Source organism: Agrilus planipennis, unplaced genomic scaffold, assembly GCF_000699045.2.
Source record: "Agrilus planipennis isolate EAB-ADULT unplaced genomic scaffold, Apla_2.0 scaffold54, whole genome shotgun sequence".
NCBI classification, from domain to species: domain Eukaryota; kingdom Metazoa; phylum Arthropoda; class Insecta; order Coleoptera; family Buprestidae; genus Agrilus; species Agrilus planipennis.
This window is the reverse complement of record NW_020439000.1, coordinates 1412678-1438485: the sequence shown is the minus strand read 5'-3', so window position 1 is coordinate 1438485 and position 25808 is coordinate 1412678. Positions and strand designations below refer to the sequence as shown.

The 25808-nt window shown below is 32.9% G+C and overlaps 1 protein-coding gene and 1 long non-coding RNA gene across 2 annotated transcripts in view; one reads left to right on the top strand and one right to left on the bottom strand.

The window, feature by feature from the left end:
* Positions 1-25808, top strand: part of LOC108739772 (PDF receptor) — a 47464-nt gene that overhangs the window by 6899 nt on the left and 14757 nt on the right. The window contains exons 2-4 of the mRNA XM_018473825.1: positions 17512-17602; positions 24421-24525; positions 25284-25444. Of these exons, the coding sequence (XP_018329327.1) occupies positions 17542-17602; positions 24421-24525; positions 25284-25444 (327 nt within the window). The 5' untranslated portion in view covers positions 17512-17541. The remainder of the gene's footprint in view (positions 1-17511; positions 17603-24420; positions 24526-25283; positions 25445-25808) is intronic.
* Positions 9313-11764, bottom strand: LOC108739773. Its single transcript, XR_001938228.1, has 4 exons — positions 11625-11764; positions 11412-11527; positions 11002-11354; positions 9313-9752 (listed from the first exon to the last, which is right to left on the bottom strand). It is a non-coding gene; the product is annotated as an uncharacterized LOC108739773 (long non-coding RNA).

The following is a 25808-nucleotide window of genomic DNA, read 5'->3' as shown; positions in this document are numbered from 1 at the left end:
AGATAGTTAGGGATATGGGTTGTTCTGGTTTTAGGGAAATGCGAAGATTAGCTTAGGACTGACGACGAACTTATGATAATGATGGACTTATATTATTTTGTTAGAGAACAGGATCCCAAAGCCGCCAGACATAATTTTTATGGAATATTGTTAAAAATTAAAAATCAACACTGTCAGACATTTTCCGTACATGGTTATTTCTGCAATGTTCGCAAAAAGTCGTTATTTTACTTATAGTCTGAGTCTTCATTTTTAGCGAAATATTTCAGTACTTTTTGTCGCTACAATTGATCAGGCTGCTTAGAAAAAATATTGAAATAATTTCCTAAGTATCATATTTAAGATATTTGTACGAATTTTCCTACACTATTTATATTTTTGAAAAGATGATAGCGCTCTTTGATAATTGTATTGTAGACTATCTCTATGTTCAGTTCTCAAGTCGCCACTAGTGTGTAACGCCTTTTTTAACAGATCGAACACTGTTTTTAAATATTGCACTTCCACATACATGCAGCATCAACATTTCCATTCAAATCCGAAGTTGAAGCAGTAATAATCAAAACAAATTGCCACCAAAGGATTTAGTTCCTGTTATTCTCTTTTGAAACGGTAATGGAAGTATTACTATTAGGGAAAGTTTATAAATTTTTGGTATTGTTCACAAATAGTTAAGGATGTGGGTTGTTCTAGTTTTAGGGAAATGCGAAGATTAGCTCAGGATAGGAAGGAGTGGAGGTACGTGTCCAACCAGTCTTAGGACTGACGACCCTATGATGATGATGATGATGATGTAAATGTAATTTAAAATGTAACATAACTTTTAATTATGATAATGGTTTGCCTTTTCGAATGATTTCCTTAGCAAATTGCATCCTAAAATAATTTATGGAAAGGTTTAAAAGCACCAATAAGAATACCACTGAGTATAAGTACAGACAAATGAAATAAATGAAAGTAATTAGCAAATTGTTTGTTTTAATGGAATTCACTTTAGATAGGAATTTGTGTAATGGTTTAAACTTATGCAGAATGAAATTTCTAACAGAAACTCAAGAGTTCTGAAGCAGGCGTGAATGAAGTGCAAGGGGAAAGCCACGAGAGACGAGATTAAACGGATGCTAGTTTTGTTTATTTGACTTCGAAATTAACACATACAGTAAAATATCATAAACTAAAACGTCGTATTAAAAGTGACTTAAAATTTAAATTACAATTTTTTGAAGCTCATGCTTAATACTTTTGTTAACTGCATTGGTGAAAAACGCGAGATATACGTCACTGTAGAAATTTCATTTTCAAACTTGCAGTCAAATGACAAATAAGTTCATTCATCCGAAATCAGTTGACTTTAGCATAAATTGAATAAATACTTTTAAAATATCGTGACCATAGGTAATTAAATGTTAAATTACCTATTCAAATTATAATTATTTTACATGAAAATGTAGTGCGTTTAATATAAAGTCAGGAATTATTATTTTAATATTCATGTCAGTAACAGTAAGAATTTCAGTGCAAAATCCATTTAAATTTGTCTACCAACCGCGAACGTAACAAAGCTGCTGTATTGCATTAACTAAGTCAAAGTTCCTTATGTTTCAGAATGCCGCGGGTGAAAAGTTGTTTTGTAAAATAAAGAAACCATTGCATATTATATTATTTTACCTTTATCTTTATTTAGTAGCAGTTATAGTTTTCTTCTTTCGCAACGTTGTCTCAGTTTCTATAAAATAATACCTTGTTTGACGTGAATCCGACTTAATATCAATTTAGTTCAAGGAAATTGCTGTGTCTCATACAGAAAGAAACTGCAATTGTCAAGAATAATAATTATCAGGCGATATTCGTCATTATTGGTAAGTGAAAGACCAATGTTCTTTATTTTTTTATATGATTGAAAGTCGTCAAATATGATGTCAAAGTTCGTATATAAACACTGTATGAAAATAAATAAAAGTAAAACCAAAATACTCGTATGCAAGGGACGGAAAAGTAGGGACACAGCGAACATATAGATAGGAGACGAAAAAAGTAGCCGATTTTAGGTACCTAGGAAGTCAGATAAGTCAGGTCGTAAGGAGCAGTAGGGATATAAAGCAGAGCATAGCGCAGGGCCGAGTCCATTTCTTCAATTAGAAAGAAGCTTTTTGAAAGAGTCGAACTATGTTGAGAGAATGTCTTTTGTGCAAAAAGAACGAGTATAGGTCGCTTGCCAATATGCAACTAAATTTGAAGGAAGCAATTGGGAAGAATCAATATCCGCTTCTATCTGTTTATCTATCTACGTATCTGGGTCGTCTACTCAAGAATCGACAATTTTATTTTCAATCTCAATGCGTTCGTGCATTCTACGTTTTCACGTACACTATCGTAAAATGTTGTACTTGAAATCATATGATAACGGACTTCTACCATACACTAAGTTATCTAATGTATAATAACTCTGAAGAAGAAGATGTCCTGCTAACCTATCTCGTCTACTTGCATTTGAGTTCCAAGGCGCCCTCTGCTTTCTTACCATTTCTAATACCTCCTCATTCCCAACCTTCTTTGTCCATTTTCTATCATCTTTTCAAGTACTAATGTGAAAATTCATTTTCAATGGCAATTATAAATTACCTCAAGTTAATGACTTGTAGCTGTTGTCACACCCTCGTCGGGAATCCAACTACTAAGCTTAATAGTCAAAGCATTGGTGTGTAAAGCCAAAGGCCCCGGGTTCGATTCCCGGCGAGGCTGTAACAAAAGCAACAAGTTTTTCCTCATTAACTTGAGATAATTTGTAGTTGGTATAAGTGGAAAATGAATTTTCACTTAATATTTGATACATTAACCACTATTAAAATACCAAAGTGTTTCTTATATAGAAAATACTACAAATGACGCAGTAAACGCCGGGTCGGAGCTGCCTGCGACGCGCTGATGAGATCCAAAAAGATCGAAATAGCGATCCGCGTCTGGCAGTTTCGACAGAATACAGACCATTTGGAAATATTTTATTTTTATTTGTTTTTTATATATTTAGTATTTTCATTTTAGCAATACCTAGCCATTTCTTATCCGCCGCCCCCATCGTGCACGTTTGGCACCCATACAGACAACAAGTCTTAGGACTATGACGATGACTAATAAATATTTATAACTAAAGTTTGTAATTGTTTTCGATGGTTTTGCAATTAGAGTTACAAGAAATAAACATCTCATCTATTTTATTATCTATTACTTGCTGGTGACAGAATTGCAGAGCATGTGATCACCCGCTTACTTTAAGTGGAAATAGAAACATCCTCCCTTTCCCAAAAGCCGCACCGTTTTCGCTCACTCCCCCTTTTCTTACAAATGAAGGCGCTTAGGAAGAAAACCAAAAAAATTTATCCAGTAGGTACCGTTTGCATGATATGCGCCCATCGATGGAGTTAGCTATTTAATTGAAGTTTAGAAGACTTAGTTATGATCGATGTTTGTGGTAAACATTTAATAATAATTATAACTCATGATCTATCGACCCAATTGTGCGTTGATCATCAGATTCAATCAGTAAGGACAAGCTTTATTCCTTTATACTTAAAAACTGGATATGTTCACTTTAACAAAAGCCCTGACTACTAATGTTATGATTTATCTACAAAAACTGATGAAGAAGGAAGTTTCGTCGACAGGTATTATCTGTTTTTCGTTGAAATCAAGAAATTATTGCCCCTCTTTAATACAGTATGTTAGGTTTAAAGTAGGCATTAATATTGGATTTTTCGGTTGAAAATTTATTAAGAAGTTTTAGGTACGTACGTATTGTCATTGGGACCCTCTAATAATTTTATCTGGTCATCATTCAGATTTTCTTATAATATCTACTGTAACCATTGAATTCTTTAAGGAGAAATTAATATGTATGGGTCAGGGATTACAGACCTTATTTGTGTATGTTATTCGAAGAAATAAGTAAAATTTGAACTGAAATGTAATAGATCGATCAATATCGCCCAGTGTTTTTTACGTTTTAAGCAACAAAATTGAGCAGATGTATTCGGTGTTGGACCATCATCCAAACTTGAACGATTTGTTTGTGCAACCACGGAAGGTACCTTAGAAGTTTCTAGAGTTCTAAACTCACCAAGAACCAATATTGATGAAATTCAATCTCATATTCTACTGAACAATACGCATGCATAAACTTCCAATGAGATATTACAGACTAAGGAAAACAGAAACTGGCAAAAGTACAGCTACATACGACAGGTACATTCCTTTTCCATGTGACTCTTGTAAATTCCGCGTCTGGTCTGGTGCAAATTTAATGACATTTGTTGTGGAAGATTAACCAAGTAAAATATAAGCGCAAAATCTTTATATACTAACCCCACCAAAAAAAAAAAATAAAAATAAAGTAGAGAAAACGATAGAAAAAGGAATGCATGCGTACATAGGATTTGTAGATTTAGAAAAAGCTTTTGACAATGTTAAATGTGATATACTTTAAAATGTAGGGATGCGTTACAGAGATAGAAGGGTGATACTTAGTTTGTATAAAGAGCAACAGGCAGTTATAGAGCTGGATCTGCAACGTAGAGAAGTAAATATTAGACAGGGACGCTCACTGTCACCACTACTTTCTAATCTATACATCGAAGACGCCATCAACATCATTAAACACAGTACAACTGTAGGGATAGATATAGAAGGCTAACAATACGTATGTATAAGCTTCCAAAGACATATTACAGGACGAAGAAATACAGAAACTGGCGAAGGTATACATGATAGGTAGGCACCTCTCAATCTACTCCTGTTCCTTTTCCATGTGACTCTTGCAGATCCCGTTCTGGTTTGGTTTCGTCCGGCATAAAGTGTAAATTTAATGACCGTTTAGGTTTGATAAAACCATTCAGAACATCATGCAAACATTTACACGTTCGCTAGCTAATCTTAGACCGAATTTACTACTACAAGCTTCCTGAATTTCAAATCATATAGATGTGTATATAATGAAATTCAGTATCCGCTTCTAAAAATAAAAATTATCCAACGAAAGCAAATGCCGTTTTGATAGCGAAATAAATATTTGCAAAGGCACGATAATGTTTTCTTAATCCGTCTATCTACAAGCTATATTTGTTATTCAGTATACAGTCAATAAAAATGGTCTTAGCAGATATAATGAAGCGCATAGTAGGAAAAAGTTCTAGCAACTTTGCTAGTATCTAAGATATTTTTTTAGATATTCGTTGGAACGAAATGAATTCATTTTTATATCGACAGCTTCAGTCCAGTAAGTAGCCTTTGGGTTATGTAAGATAACGTTCGTCAAATACATCGTTACATTTTCCGATTTTCCAATTTCGTTGAAGGCTAGGCATTAGATATTCGGCAAATAAAATACACATTTCGATTGAAATTTCAGTTTTTCAACTAATTTTTTGCAGTCAGAATTTATTATTATTATAACGCTGCTTTTTTTGAATACTTCTATCAAAATTAACCGATCGCGGTCATTTATCTGCAGTTTTTTGTGGAAGATATTAATAAATAGGCCTTCACGACCGGAATCAATGACAATTTAAATGAACTGAAGTCCAGACGTTTCGTCGACAAATGTGACTGATATTTTCAGTGGTTTTGCGTTCACAACATGGCCGAATGTGATACCTCGAAGTCTCAACCGCAACCTATCGCAATCTTGCGTTCTATCTCCAGATGCTCTAATAATTCAATCTCTAGTTTGCAAAAAAATCATTCCGAATCAAAATACAGATAAATGTAGGATCGCCTTTCTTTCACGAGCGTCGCCAAGTTTGTTGGGGTAGTAAACAAGAAATAAACATTCTTAAAGTTTAAATTGCGATTTAACCCCAATTACTTAAAGAGTTAAATTATCTTGATGAAACACCTCTTGCCCAAGTTTGCGGTCGCGAACCGTAGGAGCTGGCAAGGGTAGCATTAATTATGGTTTATGGGAAGTCATTAAAACATTACAAAGAGGGATTGAAGCGACGTTGAATATAATTTTGTAATAATGCAAACTTGATCAGTTGACGGTACGATGATTTTCATAAAATAAAATAAAATTTAAATATACGTGTACAGGTCTTGTAGTGACGTCAAAAATGCCCACTTTTATATTTCATATCCTACTCTAGGACTAGAAGAAATGGTTTCTTTCTTAGTACACAAAATTGTATAGGCCAAAGAAAAAAAAAACATTCCCTACACTACATGAAACAAAATACACATAGGGCAAACTGACAGGAAAATAAAACATAGAAATACTGAACGTATCAATGCCCAAAGAAAAAGAGAAATAGACTAGAACTATGCACTACATCTTAGTAAAAAGCCGCACATTCACAAAAGCACCAAAAAAGGAGAAATTTAATTACACAACATGAAAATATAACTAATTATAAACAAAAAAAAGAAAATAATATCATAAATACACAAATAATCAGTCAATGAGATTCCCCACTAGCCTGAAGATGACTAAATGCGAAACAGATGTTGCAAACCAAAACAATAAAATTTATAAGATGAAAGAGCAAAACACAAACTCAACATTAAACAATTAGTATGTAATGTAGTAGAAGAAAGCTATTTCAGGTAGGTATACATATAAAACTGCGTCACAGAAGCCCAGTATAACAATTCAGTGTTTAACAGTGTATATAAAGTTTCAAGATGAAATGAGTATTTTTAGAATTTATTTGCTTAATGTTACATTTTTCATGTCAATTTAGTGGGAATCGAAAGTACTTATACCAAAAAAACAAAATACACGGAACTGTCTCAGTCGGTGTTGCTATTCACCTTATTTTTAGATTTATGATCATTCTTGCATTGAAAATTGAATAGATGACACTTTCAACTCTTGAACCTAACGCAATAATATAATATATGTTTTCATTGTTGTGGAATATTAACCAACTAAAATATAAGCACAAAATCTTTATATACTACTAGCCTTAAGGTAGGGATTAATCATTACATAAAAATTAAAGGTGGTGCATTCTATTTGTCCATTTAAAACACCACCGTTTTATTTAATTTACTAATAAATACAATACCAATAAAGCTTAGAGGTAGTACGTACTTTTAGGTTAATAGTAAAAAAAGAAATAAAAATAAAATAGGGAAAACGAAAGAAAAAGGAAAGAGTGCGTACATAGGATTTGTAGATTTAAGAACTGGACAAGATGTTAAATATATTTAAAAATGTAGGGATGTGTTACACAGATAGAAGAGTGATACATAGTTGGTATAAAGAGCAACAAGCAGTTACAGACCTGGATCTGATACGTAGGGAAGTAAATATTACGAAGGAGGCTCACAGGGTTGCACGTGTGTAGCTGATTTTAGGTATCTAGGAAGTCAGATAAGTCAGGATGGAAGGAGCAGTAGGGATGTAAAACAGAGGATAGCACAAGGTCGAGTCGCCTTCAATAAAAAGAAGTCACTTCCTATGCTCATGAACGGTTAATTTAGAAATTTGAAAAAGATTGTTAAAGGGGTATATTTGGGGCGCGGCGCTGTACGGGTGCGAAGCATGGACGGTGTGAGCGGCGGACAAGAAGATTTTCAAAACGTACTTTATTTGGACTTGTAAATCTGTAGGTATGTGAAATTCACATTCAAGTTTTGTATATGCAATTGGGTAACTGAACGATTTAACTTAAAATTTTTGGTTTACAATTTTACCTTTGAATTTTTCAAACCTATTGTTAAAAGTTTGAAAAGAATGCATCAGGTTCTGTATCAGTTTTTCCGCCCTGAAGAACTTGACCTAGTAACGATATCAGTCAGGAAGTACGCCTTCAGCAACGAAGGTTAAGGCCTTACTGAACGATGAAAGGAAGTCTCAGCCGCGATGTTCGATAATCTCGGGGTGGAAAATACGATGCAATTTTCCACAACATCAAACCACAGCCAACCTACACACATCTCTATCGTAATACAAATTGAACTTCAGTCGACGGTGTGCAGCAAGATTTTTGCCAATACGTTTATTTATAAATCAACCGCAAAACCAATAAAGGCTAATGCTCGCAATATTTCAATACTAAAAAAATATATAACTATATATAGATTTAAAAACACGTTTTAGGTTTAATGAATGTACTTATCCGATAATAGAAAGCAGGTCGTTTGTCCATCGGTCANGGGGGGGGGGGAATCACAATTTACCATTAATTTTTGTACAGGTGTACGTATAGGTATACAGGCGCCTTCTTCAATTTTAACGGATCAAAGAAAATCACAAAGTCAAATTAAATTATATTGATTTAATTAGGTTGGTTGAAGTGCTCCTTAAATGTTAAATAGCAACTACCTTTAATTGCTACTCTATTGAAGATTAACCCGCATTTATTTTATAATTCCGCTAAAAGCAGATACTACTTACAGATCCGTATTTAGCAGACGCTAAAATTAAAATCCTGTATATTTATGTATAATAATGGTTTGTTTGCATTCTAAATAAGCTAACGATTAGTAGTTAAAGATTTAGTTATTAAGAATCCTAATTCTTCGGCAATTACTCACCGTGTGAAAACCTTGAAATTATCTATAGGTAATAATAATGCTAATAATACATAAAGCGGATATTTTTAGCGGTAAGAAGCGTACGTTTGATTATTTTTTCAAAAATTTATTACGACAGTAACTGACTGGACTCGAATATCTCTATCATGCATTCGTTTCACACGCACATAGTATGTATGTATCATGCATTAGGGACATACGAATGTAGGCGTTGGAAATTACGAGTTATATTAAACTACGTACAAATATATGTTGTGGTAGCGTGAAGATTTGTAAATAATTTCCATCAAGGTTATTCATCGATCAGGTATTCCAAAATCAAGTTCAACCTCAAGTAAAGTTTTAACCACAAACAAACATCAACACTGCAAAAGTCAATTAACTGCAGCACAATTTCAATTCACATAGTTAATTAGGTTGTGCAGAAAAGGTAATTGTATTTATTGTTAATGTTTTCAATTTATGAAATTACGTCCATTAAAATAAAATTAATGTCTTACGTCTATTCTGTGTTTCCTTTCACAATAAATTCCTGACGAAAATGATAATCTAAAGCGGCATTTATCCAAAATAAATTTGATTCGCAGAGACGACGCTAATCTTATAAATAACTTTTAAACATCATGTATTCAATATATTCATGATAACTAACTAGCTATTTATAGGATAAAATTAATTATAGCCAATAAGGGCTGTAAGGTTTTATTTTTAGTATCGGTTCTACACTTACTAGCACTAATTCTTTACGTATATCAGAACCAAAAAGAAGAAACGGAGAATAAAAGTAATTAATTCTTAAAAGAATTGATTACGTTTGACATTACTGTATTAATGTCAAATAATAGTATTTAAGTTCATCATGTTCTAAATACTCTTCAGCTTTTGTAAAGTGAAGTAGTTGTTAAAAAGAATTTTCGTAAGGTTGGATAGTTTTACTTTAAATTAATTTGAAAATTAGATCCTTTGTGTTATGGGCGAATTTGTAAACTTAAAATCATCTAACTTTGTGCCATCTATCCTATACTTTTAAAGATTAAATCGTGAAAAGTTATGCGGATGCGGATGCGGATGCGGATGCGAATGCGGAAGTCCGTAACAACCCTAGTAGGCAAAGTCGAAATAGTAAGGAAAACGTACCTGTTTTCTTTACAGGAGGCGATCTTGGTGTATAAATGTATGTGGACCATTGTATTGTTTTCCAAATAGCACCATAATTACATCTAGAAAACAAAAATAAATACATTAAAGAAATGAAGGAATCTTACATAGAATATTTGCAAAGCCATTTTTTACAAAAATTGGCGATTAAAACGTTTCAGTCAGTTAGAGATTAATAAAATGGAAACAATTCTGTTGATTACTGAAAACGATTCTTTTTATATTTCTTCAGAATTTCTTCCCAATAATATGTCTCAGCATATTGAAATACGATATTTGTATTGTACGTTATATTCTGGCAGCATTTATGATTCAACTTAGGAAAATAATGAACCTATTATGATATCGATTACCATAATTTAGACGTTTTCGGCCTTTTTATATTTATTTATTTAAAGTATACGATTTTAAAAGTTTTGTCAATTGTACTTATATAATTGCAATCTTTATTGCTTGAAATATTTAAGTCTGCCTTACGGAGACAAAAAATTTTTCGTTATTCCTTTCTAGGACATACTTACCTATCCTTATCAAGATGTTCGTCAATTTTTTTTGTGTTTTAATGATGTACATTTATGTTCATAGTCATTAATAATAGTATTTCGTTATTATTTTGTTTTCTGATTATTCAAACATGAAAATAGTCGTCGGTTTTCAAGTATCTGTGATTTGCCTACATTAATATGGAAACACAAACGCTACTTTTCATCTTTCAAATATTTCCTTTGCCGTATGAAAAAGTCCTTTTTAATATCCTTGGTGCATAATAAACTATTAAGTGTCTTAAAAAGCAGGGTATGCAAGACCCGTAAATATTTTATTAGGGCATTTAAAAGTCAATTCCATTTAGAGTTACCCTGATAGTTGAGATACTTTGAAAGTAATTGTGTTCATAGTCAAGTACAACACATAAATTATGTACGTGATGCATTAAAATAATAGAAAATTGCTAAAGACTTGACCACCAATCCTCGGAATTTGTACTCCTATTATTCAACCATTTAAACTAAATTGAGAGGTTGTGAAAGTTAATAAGTATTAGACGGTAATTAACAAAAGAGTTAACATCAAATACAATCACATCGTACAAATGCGCGAATGTATTTGTTATTTGTTGTTCAAGTTTAGTATTTTGCTTGGCCTTTTTTTTAACATTTATGGGTTAATAATTATATGTACGTTAGAAAAACCAACATAGTTCAGTAAATAAAACACTACAATTCAAACTTACATATAAAATGTTAAGAACATGCTTATTATATCTAATCAAAGATGGATATGTAGGTACTCTGCCTCTATACATAGGTATACCTTTTGATAAAACTCGAAATACTTTGTATGATAGAAGAAAAATCACTCTAAATGTAAATTAATAGAGGAGATGCCCCTGAGTATTGTGTCAATGGGGCGCTTATCGAATTCACAGCAAATTTTTCCACCATGGGGTGTCAAACTTAACCAATAGTATTGATACAGGGGATGAGTGATAAGCCGATATTTATAAATTTAAACATGCATAATAAGATTATAAATGAACATTTCCAAAGCGTAGGCCAAACTGCTGAGTGCCTTCGACTTTAACATGTAGATACTGAACATTTTTCACTTTCATTTCTTCCCCCTGAAGACGCCATTGTGTCGATGGTGAAAATCGCCAACAACCACTAAAAGAAATACAAACTCTCTATATGTATAGAAACGTTTCCTTTCAAACTAAATACCTGCCTATACGGATTAGCCGATTTTCTATCCCGAGTTCCTCTTCAACAATAGCTCTGGTTAGTAATAGGGTAAACTGAATGACCACGTATGTTGTAGATAGAAGGTAATTTTCTTGCTTAACAATGTAACAAATTGAGAATGAGCGATGGCAAGTTTCCTAATGTAAGTAGACCGCGCCTTTCATTATGAAAGAAGCGGTCCCTAATATTTACCTATACTCTGGGAGTGTAATGAGAAATTCCAGGAAAAAGTCTACGTCTGGACATGTATTCCACAATATTGAGACCGGTAGATAAACATGTGATGAATGTGACATTGACTGTCCTGCACTAAATCATTTTTATTCAAGTATAAAAACCGTTTGACAGAGACGAATTAGTCATAAACGTTTGTATATGTACATGCGTACAAACATATATATTATGGGCAATGTTATTTGATACTGTTATTTATAGCGGTGTTCATTAAAAAGTCTTGCAATTGCAACGTAAAAATATGCAGACAATCCGTGGGAGACGGAAAAAGGTGATAAGAAATTTCGATCAACTCATAATTCCATTTTATGTTCAACGACGATAATAATAAATAATAAGAAGAAGTTGAAAAAGCTTCCAATGAAAACGACTGTGTTCGTTTTTTATTGGAGAAATTCAGGGATAATAAAAATAATGGCGCCATAAATTTAATGCATTTTTATTTTATTTTATTAGATTAAGGTGAATTGCGTCGATATATTTACATAATCGCTTTTGGAGTCAAATCCAAAAGTAAAAATTGAAATCATACACAGATTTGTTCTATAAGTATAACAATTTTTTATCACAGTAGATACCAGTACACTTTTAATTTTCACCTTCAATCTACATTAATTAGATGTATTCGTTATGCGATCAGGAAATGTTACAAAAGTTTACAGAAATTCTTTACTGGGTTCCTAAGAGTTCCAAATTCAACTACCTCATTTTCTTTCACAATACGCACACAAATTAATTATTGTTATTGGTCACCTCACTTTTCACTTATTGTTCGGAACATTTGGACTTTAATTCGAAGTAACTGTGCTTTTCTATGCACTATCAGGGTAATAAAACAATGATTATATTAGAAAATAGCACAAATGGCGCAGTAAACGCCATCTGTAGCAGGATGCTACATTTTAGGATTACGTATGCTCCAACAAGGTTCACTTGTGTGGATATCTACTTGCTGAAAACGAATCCCGGCGTAGAAGTTGGTCTGTGTTCTGTCGGAGCTGCCTGCGACGCGCTGATGAGATCCAAAAAGATCGAAAGTGGACCTTGTTGGAGCATACGTAATCCTAAAATGTAGCATCGTGCTAAAGATGGCGTTTACTGCGTCATTTGTGGTATTTTCTAAAACGCACTGTTAAGACAGCAGGTAATAGTTGGTCTGTGTTCTCTCGGAGCTGCCTGCGACGCGCTGATGAGATCCAAAAATAGAGACCATTTCAAATTAGTTTATTTAATGATTATATTATTATGATATTTACCGTTAACTGTAGCATTTTAAATATTTAAGAAGGATCTTGCGAAAGTGTATCCGGCTGGATCCTAAAAAGAATGCCGGATTCGCCGGGTGCGCGATCCAAATCGAATTCCCGGCCCATCTCTAATCTAAACAACCCCGTGGAATTTTTATTAGAATTTATTGTTGACATCTGTTCTCTCTTTTGTTTCAATGTCACTAGTAATAAACACTATCGCTTTCACTGAAGGATATTCAGTTCCCTTCGTTTCGCAGTAAGCTCGCTGAGATTAAAGGACCAATATTGCACAGTACCTGCCTACACCGACGGGGGTTTCAAGTGATACTCGAAAATTATTCGGAGATTCAGCAACTTCTCTCGGGAATCCGCGTCTTTACATTTCTGGAGCAGTAAAGCTTCGAGAAAGTTGAAATGATGGAGAGGTTGTTCACAACACTGCGGTCCATACATTCCTTACAAAATATTTAAATTCTAAACGCCAACCACTGCAATGACTAGCTGTATAGAGCGACATCTTTGCTCGAGATTGTTATCCCCAAGCTAAGAAATGTACAGCTTCTCGAGGACCTTCTCAACCTTCGTAAGTTTTTTGGTTCACTTACCACCTTAATGGAGTCGTTCACAATTTGAAAGTGTATCGGTGGAGTTACACTTAATTTATTTACCTCTTATCTTATTAAATTGTAACGAATTTTTTAATATGTCCATTTATTTGGAAGTTATGTCTGAAATCGTTTGTCCTTACATATCGTGATACCGAGTTTTGTAAGAGCTTTTGACTTTAGTTATAGTGAAAGTTTAAATGACGAGAAGGTGTAGGTGAAAAATCGTGACGTTACCTATGCAAAGTTTAATAAAGAAACAAATGTTTTTTGTTTGAAGGATTAATTAATTCACTCTATATACAATATAAAAAGTGTCTCATTGTTAATAATGATTATATATTGATAGTGTAAAGCAATGGTGTGTATAGTCAGGGACACCAGCTCAATTCCCGACGAGAATGTGACAACAGCAACAATTAATTTAGGTTGGGTTTTTAATAGCCTTTGGTCCGAATTAAGTCACAATTCATTTTTTGCAAAATAAAACTTCAATATAGCCTTCATCATCATTATTATCATCATAAGGCCGTCAGTCCCAAGACTGGTTAGATACACACCTCCACTTTTTCAGTAAACTATTCTAGGTCCACTTTTACTTCTCTTAACTCTTGTTTCTGTTTCTAATATGTCTCTGACTAGCCCGTCAAGCCTGAGAAGATGTCCTACCAACTTTTCTCGCCTATTTCTCATTGATTTTCATAGAGTCCTCTATTCTCCTAATATTCTTTCTAGAACCTCTTCATTTCTAAATATCATCATCATCATCATAAGGTCGTCAGTCCTAAGACTGGTTAGACACACACCTTCACTCTTTCCTATCCTGAGCTAATCTTCTCATTTCCCTAAAACTAGAAAAACCCAAATCCTTAACTATTTGCGAACAGTAATCTAATCTAACTCTACCTCTACCCCTCCTAACTCCCATTTCTGTCTCTAATATGTCTCTGACTAGACCTTCATGCCTGAGAACGTATCCTACCATTATATCTAGCCTATTTCTTATTGACTTCCAGAGAGTCCTCTGTTTTCCTATTCTTTCTAATATCTCTTCATTTCTAACCTTCTCTATCCACAGTATCCTCATCGTTCGCATGTAACACTACATTTCGAACGCTTCTAACCTTTTCTTTTCCGCCGCACCTACCGTCCATGTTTCGCACCCGTACAACGCCGCGCTCCAAACATACATCTAAATAAAGCTTCATTAAAAATAAATATATCAAAAATAAAAAACAATAGTTCAAAATTCTGAGGGCTTTTACTGCGGCTAATCATACTGTCACAGCTACCGAATCAATTGAGTTGATTGCAATGAATAAATCAAAATCATGTCAATAATAAGTTATTTTAATAAACCTATAATAACTTTGCTTACGTTATTAAGCAATGAAATACAAGGGCAACGTCGGCAACGTTTCAGGGAAATAGGTTGCAGCAGTCAGCATATAGAATCAGAAGAGTGAAAGCGGAACATGTTTTTCCTTCATTTAACAAGTAGGCTTAGCCCTAGCTTTACATGTAGGGAAATTAAAAAGGAAAGATGCTTTTGTTGAAGGTTAAGCGACACACATGTATCGATCGAGCTACTTAAAGCAGTAGCATTTTCTACTTCTAACGATAAAACCGAAAGCACACTATCCATATAGAGATGGAAAGCTTTTATATTTAGGCATTATATTACTGCATTTCTGTTGTTTGATAGTATTTAAAATCATAATCAAATTTACTTATTAATAGCAATGTTGGCATTGTATTATTAAGTTGTTATTGTTTGTTTCGTAATGTGAGTGCCTTGTTTGGTGCGGCAATGAGAAGAGCAGCAATCTAGATAACAGGTGGAATAGAACATCATAAAAACAAGTGGGCAATTGTTTCTCATTCACATGATTGGGTTACCCGGGAAACGCGCAGATGGCAATAAGCACTTTAGTAAACCTACGAAGTGCTTTTTCATGTTTCTAAATATCTTGATACTTAATTAAGTTTAAATTCTAAGAAACCAAAAATAGAAATAACCGCCATTCTTCAAATTTGGTCTTCAAAAGTATCAATTCAATTTAATTGAATAATGATAAGAACAAAGTAAATAGTAACAGTTTAAAAAAGTAACGACAGCATACCTATCTTGATATTACCATGTATATCCTATTTAGTATTCATCCGAGTAAGTCATTTTTTCATATTCTACACATGTTTGGGCAATACTGAGAATGTGAAGAAAGTATAAAATGGAAGAGAATTCATATAAAAGTGTATAAATTAACTATTAGTATGAAGTAGTGCTAGATTATAGGCGAAATAGTGCTCTTTCGTCGCTGAATCTACTAAAATTTTAGCACGTATCTGTAATCGTACATAAGAAAGAAGGAATAAAAAATAAAATTGCGTATACAGAAAAGATCCAATCTAAATATGTATTTGAGATTTCCATAATTAGTTATACTGAATATCCAACTTTATCCAATTTAGGAGGGTATCCAGCGACGATTGAATTTTAGTTCACATATTATTGGTTTAAACCAGAGGCCCAGTCCGCGGGTACCATCAGTCCGACACGCAGTAACGACTCAGTCATGTCTCATATCCGCCTCCCAATAGTCTATTCTAAATGTATTATAAAATATACAAGACATAAGCAGATAATTCATACAAAATTATAATCAGACGTTTTTATTTAACATCAATTAAGAAACATAGTAGTTTTCATAGGTATATAACTAAAATTAATAATACGGCATTCATCCCCAAAAACCTCAATTAACTAACCAGCAGGAATTATCAACAGCGATTTTAAATGTTCATTGGTTAATTTGGAACTTCAAATATTTTTTGTACATTTAATTTTCGGGAATGGTTTTTCACATACATAAGTAGTACTAAAATCAAAAACAAAAGCTGCAAGCTTTATACATTTAATCAAACTGTGAATAGAATATTCAAGTCATGATGACTTCTTTGAAAATATTGCTGTATTGCAGATTAATTAAAGAGAAGTTAACATCCCCTCCCATTATGGCCACTCTCGAAAGAGCAGTTCAATGGGCCAAGAAAGGAGAAGTTTTGAGTAGACTTATTATTGTTTGATAGGAGGGGGTATAGTCTTAGTTATTCGTACAGAACTGTGTCTGCTTTATATGTGTAAAAGATACTATTGTTAACATTCCAGGTACGAGATACCTACTTAAAATCATTAATTAAAAAGGCTAGTCCAATAATGTCCGATTATTATCTTCGTTTTATGATTCCTCGGTTATTACTCCTACAGAACTCAATAAATTAATGTCTTTATTACTACTAATCTATTAAATGTACTCATAAAACTGATGATTTAGGTATTTTCATCGATAAATAGGTCATAAATTACAATTATTTTCCCATAAATAGAAATGCAGTAAAATAACATAGATATAACATAATTTGTTTATCAGTAAATATGAGCATCAAAACACAGACGATTATGTAAAATCAATTTCATATTGCAAAGCATAACTTACAAAGCGTATGTCATGTTGATGTTATCATAAGCTTTCGGTTGACAAACTCTGTGGTAGCTGCTGATCCTTTAATAATCTATAATTCAAAATTTTCATTATCCGTATAGAAAGCGACATTCAAAAAATTTAAATAAAACCTTTTCAGTTTGCAGCGTCATTCGATAAGGTACTAAAACAAAACTGATAATAACAACTGCTAAAAACTAGAAAACGAAATGTCGGACTGATATGCTGTTTATCCAAATAAAGGGGATGAAAAGTGAGGTCATACTTCTCATCAGACGAATTGATTCATGTTTTATTTTGAAGCTATACTTCTTGTGTGGCTTTGACTATAAAATATTATGAGCGATCGGAAAATGCGTACGCGCCGCTAATAAAAATTCTAGGTAACCGGGATTTACAATAGTAACTTTGGTCTCGATGAGATTATTTTAATAATAATAAAAAATGGTATATTTATCTATCTATACATTGACTCTTTTTATTCTAGGCTGATCGTGAGACAGCATACTACTTGAACATGATGAATGGAACCTTGTGTGACGAACTGTATAAAAATTTCAACTACTCAATTAATGAAGGTAAGTTTCCTGTTTCAATCGCTACATCGGAAGGACACTACATTTACTTTTCTAATTAATTATTTATGTTTTATATAGCCCTTTATTTAATACTTATGTTTGCCTATATGAATAGCATACCAATCTACAGCTTTGAGAAAGTGTTGGAGAAATATGAAAAAAGTTGGTTATAACTAAATTCGGCGTGGGGGATGTCACCAGTTTTTACTAAATTTTATTTCATCAGTGTTCATAAAATACTCGTATGCAAGGGACTAAAAAGTCGAGAAAAAGCGAATATGGGAAACAGAAATGGCTGATTTTCGGTACCTAGGAAGTCAGATAAGTCAAGACGGAAGGAGTAGTAGGGATATAAAGCAGAGGATAGCGCTTTCAATAAAAAGAAGCCACTTCTATGCTCGCGAACGATTAATTTAGAAATTCGAAAAAGATTGTTAAAGGTGTATGTTTGGAGTGCGGCGCTGTACGGGTGCGAAATATGGACAGTGGACACGTCGGAAAAAAAAATGGTTAGAAGCGTTCAAAATGTGGTGTTACAAGTGAATGATGAGAATACCATGGATAGAGAAGATTAGAAATAATGAGGTATTAGAAAGAATAGGTAAACAGGTGACTACGGAAATCGATAAGAAATAGGCGAGATAGGTTGGTTGGACATTTTCTCGGACATGAAGGGTTAGTCAGAGACATATTAGAAGCAGAAACAAGAGGTAAGAGGAATAGAGGTAAACCTAAATTAGATTACTGTTCGCAAATAGTTAAGGATGTGGGATGTTCCAGTTTTAGGGAAATGCGAAGATTAGCTCAGAATAGAAAAGAGTGGAAGTGCGTTTTCAACCAATTAACAGATTGTCGACCTTATGATGATGATGACGAGTGTTCATATAATATATACAAACCTATCATAAACTTATTAACTTTACCTACCTAAATGCTATTTTGTAAAAAATATAAGAAAACACTAAAAATAAAAAGAAATAAATGTATATCAATCAAAACCCACAAGCAAAAATTCTGATTTTACAAAATGCCACCAATAATAAAACCGTATTTTTAATAATTCAAAATCATTTATTAAAAGCTTTTATTAACGATTCAGTGCTTTTTTTACATGCAGCAGCCAGTTTGTCTTTCAAACGCACTTTATTTGCAATGCAATTTGTTCGCAAAGCACGTTAGTCTGTTTGCTGGAAAGTTAGAATTTATCTAAGTATAAAACGAAAACAATTCGATCGAACTAGGCACTCTATAAAGCGTTTGCGTGTAGTTGTGCTGTTAACGTGATGGAATTGAGGGTTAATTTTTTTCGCATTTGGGCACGACGGCCAAAATTGCTTTTTATTTCTCTATCGTACGTACTATAATTAATTAATTGACCAACTCTCTCTATTTAATCACAAAAGTGTTATGAAATTGCCGGGGATTATGTATATGATGACAATAAAAATTAATGGTATTTTTACCACTACAGAAAGTGAATAGGATATGTAAGCAATAAAAGTAATTTTGATATTGGACTACCTTTTGTAATTAACATTTTTAGTTTTCCCATTAGACATACGTACAATACTTTTTCTAATATTATTATTCCCTTAAAGAATTCGCAAGAGTTTTTTTTGGTACAGATTAAGTAAATAAATTAAGTTGTTGAATAGTATTTGTTTTATTTAACTTCTCTTTGTGTTTTAATAGTTCTTTAAACTAAACCACAAATCGCTGTCTGCCAGCTGTAAAACCTATTATTGTTACCATCATAATAGTAGTAGGCTATATTTATTCTTTTAATGATTTGAACCAATCAAGGTTTTGTTGATATTGTAATTCATGACTATAAATATTTTAATTTATTGGTACTAGACGTAAGAGACGTGCAAAATTTGGAAACTAAACTAAAATTTTAACCCACCCCCAGAGTGATGGAGATGTAACATGTAAATTTCAGTTTGTTATGAACTAATGCCGCAAGCGATCGATAACGAAAGCGTCTCTTATGTACCTGAAATCCGACAGTCGCGAGTCATAGATTATACAGCGGACTGAACTGACACGAGAAAAGGAACTTACGGGAAGTTTCCAGAAATAATCAAGAATATTCCGGTATGTGAGTGTATATTCAGAAGAACTAATACAAGTAGCGCGCGTAATATAAATTTATCATGACTCAACACTGCAAAAAACAACTTTTAATTCAGTTAATAGACAAAAGTATTGTAAAAGTTACAGTATGATTATAGAAATTTTGATAATGCAAGTATACCTATACATGTGTATAATATACTGGAAAATTTATTAATTTTCTATAAATGTCTACGTTTGTATGTATGTATTTTTTTAATAACTTTTTGCATTTTGCATTAAAATACAAATAGTAAACTCGGGATGGGGTTAGCCATGTAAGGGCTCGTATTAGGCAATATCCTGCTATTAATTATTATTTTTATTGTTAATTAAGCGTAATAGTTTAGTCATTTTGTTTTTAAGTCTTTATGAAAAATTAATAATAAGCATTTTCATCTGATATTTCCAATTGTGAGACACAATTTCAATTTCGAACTTGTGAAAATATTAAAAGTTTAGTAAACATTATGGGGTTTTATCCATCTTTCTTTAATATTTCCAGTGATGATAAGATATAGATGCTAGACCCAAAAAGTGAAAAATGCCAACTTTAAATTGGTTTTTGAAACATCAAAATCCGTTCTTTTCAGAAGGATGAGCAAAATATAAATGAATCAAATGCACTTTGCTTGCTATTAAATTTTGATTGCTCTAATGGCATAAATTAAAACTGTTCAGTTGCCTTCAAATTATGCACACCTTTTTAACCTTGAAAAATTTTCAGGGGTGAGATAAAGCAGAATGCTGCACAAATGCCGTGCTGGTGGTTTTTAATTGATTTCGGTTTGAGCAGAGCTATAAGATTAAAATTCACAAGTGCATTGAAACTCGCTTTAGATTTTCGAGTAAATAATTTCTACTTTTATTATTTGTTCTAGACGGTCATTTATATGTAGACTGTAAAATTCAACTTTATGTCATGTGAAATTTTATACTTAAATATACGTATTTTTTGTTTGTATACTAAAAGCATTTACATAACAGATCGATAACAAAACAAGTCTAAAGTGCTAATTTTTTAGCAAATTTCACGACACTTGTTTCGTTTATGATTGTTGCATAGGTATTGACGAAAGTAATGCGAGAGCCAGCGAAACTTCTTTAAGCTATTTAACTGGCATTAAACACAGATGGTGTCAAACTTTCGGTCATTATTTAAGAATGTCCCAGCCGGTCTTTTGGAAAATTCATTGTAAAAGTTGGGCCAATTTTGTCTTCTAAATGTTGTCATTTCAACTTTTGCATTTTCATACACCTCATATTTCCCAAGCCCAAACAAAAAATGGGTATGGTTTATCTCAGAAAAGAAAATCCGCACGCTTATTTGGTTGCTATTTTTACCGCAGGTATTTTATATTTATGAAAATTCAAAACCGATAAAAAACCTCAAAGATCATTATTTATTTTTCACAAAAAGAGATTTCCACGTAAAAAAAACTTCTCATGTAGGTAGATGGTTTTCCTTTCCAAGTTGTGTAACGAACCTATCTGACCTTCTATATTTGAGTGTAGTGTTCTTACTATATTGGTGACTATCTAAGTAGCTATTCGTAAACGTAATAATATAGCAATAAAAACTAGAGGATTAACCTTTTTACTTATGTAAATAAGTAATTTAGATGAAAGATATTTATTCAATTGAGTTAATATTTTCATTACGATGGTCACTGTTAAATGTAGGTACGTAAATATATAAAATAGGTACATGTACAAAAAGTACTGAACGACATACAACTTCCACAAACGTATCTCGACTGACAATGAGTCACTTTGCTAAAATCGGATATGTAGGTGGTTAAAATCAACTACATTTGTAGTTGTAGGTATTACATGTCATTAAAACACAGCGCCTACTGCTACTATTTCAGCTACTGTTATAAGAGAAAGCTGACATTCGAGGTCAATGTTTTCAGAATGATATGGAGTGGATATTCAATTTTTTGTTAGGTTAGGTAGGACAATAAAGCTTCACACAACTACTACTGATGATGAAAATGTAAGCTACTCCTAATTACCCGACTAGAAATTATGATCGTGGACCTGACAGGGTATAACCTCGATTCATAATAGGTCCTGACAAGGACCAGCCTATGTGGATCCCACTTTTTTTTAAGAAAGGAACCTATCAAAACCTGATTGCAAATTCATTATTAAAACAGGTCAGTTTCAAGATAACCATAAATTTATTTATAAAATTTTTCTGACATCGTATAAAAGAACTGGGAAAATTGTAATTGACATTTAACAAGAAGGAAAATCCATTTTCTCTTGGATAGTCATCTGATATTTAAATTCTGGCCAATCAAGTTTATCCACACTCAATCCTGATCAGAATTTACCCTGTAAAGTATGAATTGATCTAATCCTGATGAGATTCTAGCGTGAAAAGCTTGATTTCATGAATTTTTACTTTGATAGGATAAATTGTGGACATCCTGATTTGAACCTGACAAGTATATTCTTAGAATTTCGGATATCTTTATTCAATCCTTATTAGGACCTCACTGGGAATTCCTTAAACTGGACAGCATTATTAGGTCCTCACATATATCTGGCTAACCTGCTTCTAATTTCTAATCGGTTATATAAACAAGTGCAATAAAAAGTTCGACATTTTAATGAATTATTTAAAGTTATCTTAAACTTCATTCTGAGTTGTTATTTAATTAGTAAAGGAATTAAATTCGTGCACCTCACAAACAGGATCTGATGAGAATTGCTTTTAAAAATGTCATGTCACGTTGACAGTTTATTTGACAATTCAAGGGCAGACAGGCCCTGGATTAATAAGTAACAAAATTTTAGTAAGAGGTCTTTAACGTTTTCGGCATAGTATGGAACGAAAGCGTTGCAAAAAACCGTTTTACGATATCCAGGTAAAAAAAGCCGCCGCAATGGTTATAGCAGCTCTGGCGAATCTTTGTCAAAGAAACGGAACGACGAAGAAAAATCTGGAGGAGTATATTACTTACAATTTTCCAGTTCATCGTCGAACGCTGAAAAAGTATCTGCCGAAAGCTCTTAAAAGAGGTCTGGAATTTGGAGCTTTGAAATATAGCCGTGGCAAATTCCTGATTGGGGACGGTATGGACGTATTACTTCGAAGCAAAATATCTCAACTGTTGAGAAAACGAAGCACTAAAGGAAAGCTAGTTTTCAATCAACCGAAATGTACTGCTCGAAGAAAATCCTTTTACCGATCAATGGCTAAATCTAAGACACACACCTTACCCTCATATTAGCAATACTATATACTTATACCTACATATATATATATATAATGTTTACTGTAACTATCATTGTGCTGGTGACTGTAGTCCGTCTGTGTTGTTTTGTAAATACGTACCTATCTATTGATATTGTCATATGAAGTTGAGAATAAAATAGATTGAATTTAATAAATTTTTCATTTTCTACATTAATGTCAACTGCACTTACAATTAGATAAATTCTTACAAAAATTGTCTACGAAACTTTTTGATTGGTAAGGTCTTAAATGAATTTCTACAGTAAGGAAAGAACATACAGTCCATTTCAATTTGTTAGAATTGTGACCTTGAAGAAATCTGCGCGAAGATAAAAAGAATACATTCTAGGGGTGAGCAAGACAGAAATAGTTGGAACAAGCTTGAACGAGCAGAGCTCTCGATAGGCGGTCTTATGAGATCTGTTAGAACTGTACAGTACTAGACGAAAATGTTTAGCAATTTCTTAAAACAAAAATGTATATAAATTAACAATAGAAATCAAAGCAAAAGTTTTTATAGGTGGGTAGAACTTTAAGTTAATTCTCTTGTTATTATTTTTGGCTAAATATGCTTTTAAATAAAGCATATTCTTAAAATTTAACAAAGCAGTTTAAATAATTTTGCAAACGGTACTGTACACTTTTGTCTAGTTCTCGCTCGATGATCGGTGGAGAAATGAGCTCCGCAGACAAATATGATTGAATTTGGAATTATGCTACGGCGCATCCTAATGAAGGGAAGGGGCATATCTCTAACTTCTTGAAACGAACGGTAAGTCCTAGGTGTCTTAAGATTGGTTGGACACGCACTTCCACTTTCTCATATTCTGAGGTAATATTCGCATTTCCCTAACACTAGAGCATCCCACATCCTTAACTATTCGTGAACGGTAATCTGTTCTAGGTGTACCTCTACTCCTCTCAACTCCTGTTTCTGTTTCTAATATGTTTTTATAGAGATGCAGAATATTAAAATAATGCAGAATAACCATATATTCAACTTTAACTAACATTTTAGTTTTTCTAATATATGGCGAAGGTGCCGGGTGTTCAGGAAAAGTTAGAAAAAATATGTCAGAAGCAGTTATTTCAAACATTTTCCAACAAATTACAGTCAGCAATAACAAAACAATATGAATACATTATCCTACCCACTTTATTGCCCACATTGGCAGACTTATTGACTATGCTTATCATTTTTGTACTACATGCAAGACGAAACATACGTGTAAAATTAATAACACGAAGGACGTGTCGTAAAATTTATTCTATTATCTGAATATATTACAAAACAATTGCGTTGAATCAACAAATAACTGAATAATAATTTGTGGTACACGTGTGCAAGCGAAAGGAGTCAAAACAAATCGACAAGATATACATAATATATATTATTATCCTTTATCTTACGCACATCCAAACTTTGTTAAAATAAAAGCAAATTTATTTACAGATTATTGCAGACATACATTCGACAATGAACTGTGTTGGCCTCCAACTAAAGCAGGGACAAACATTACCCAACTTTGCCCCAGGAAAAAAGGAACCGACGTTACAAGTGTGTAATTTTATTTTATGTTTTTATAGCTTTTCTTCAATATCGTGTAAATCCATCATAAATTGGTCTACAATAGGTATCTATATTAGGGTATCCAACTCTTTTCCAGACGTACCTAGTTATTAAGAAGCCTTTTCAGTTATGTTACTAGCTCAATGAAAACTTTGTCGAAGTTTGATCAAGTTTCAATACTTGTTAAAATATAGAAAATACTCAATTCTTTCTTTCATTTCTATTAATGATTACTTTACTCTTTTCTACACCACTCCAATTCGTAACTTTAAATTTCATAGTTAGAAGTAAATCGATCAAGAATTTTTCAATTTTCAAGGTATCTATCTATCTACCTACCTACCTACATTTGATGTTTCTGAGTGACCCATAGGATTTGCCTTTGCTGTTAGGTTATACAATAATAAATAGAAGTTCCTCGATTCTCTTCCCTAAATATTTCATCTTCCAATGTCAACGGTATGTCCAATGACCGACCCTAGTGTAACTAATGTAACATTGACAAGATATCAACGTAGAACACAGAAACCACACGAGAGAGATATATTTGATAGTCAGTAATTGCATTCTTTAAAGCAGTAGGTACATAATTTTGCTTTAAATTATTTTTTTTGTTAAGATTACGTATTAGATTTCATTTTTCGATACTGGTGGATGTTTATTACCTAATTGGTCTATTACGCGTGCTTAACCGTTTTTAATTAATGAAAGTGCTTACTGGTAATTAATGTAGTGAAATTTTACAGAATTAGCATATCGAATATGTACGGACGATGGACAGTGGGATTACAACAATAAATCGGATATGAAGGAAAAAGGATATACATACTACGACGACTGCTTTTTACCAAGATTACGAGACCTAATCAATATGTGCAAGGCGATGGAATTTGAAACATGCCTTAAAGTGAGTAATAATGAGATGTTATTTCAGTAATCCCAAGTAAATTGTGTTAATTTATGGTGTATTTATTATCCACCGATTGTAAGTCATATAAGTTAAAATACAGTGTAAACTGTTTATAACGTCACTCGATTTAACGACAAACTCCTTAAAACGTCGAAATTGCTTGACTTTGGTTGGTTTACATTGTTTTCTATACAATATTACACTCTATATAGCGTCACGCTTACTCTATTTAACGACAACAATGCGGCATTATAAATCATTGAGCAGTACTTTCTAAGTTGCCGAAATAGATAAGAACTGCAGCTGTGTACGTTGTTGAAGAAGACGATCCTGTCCCTCCACCAAGCATCAAACAAGCACT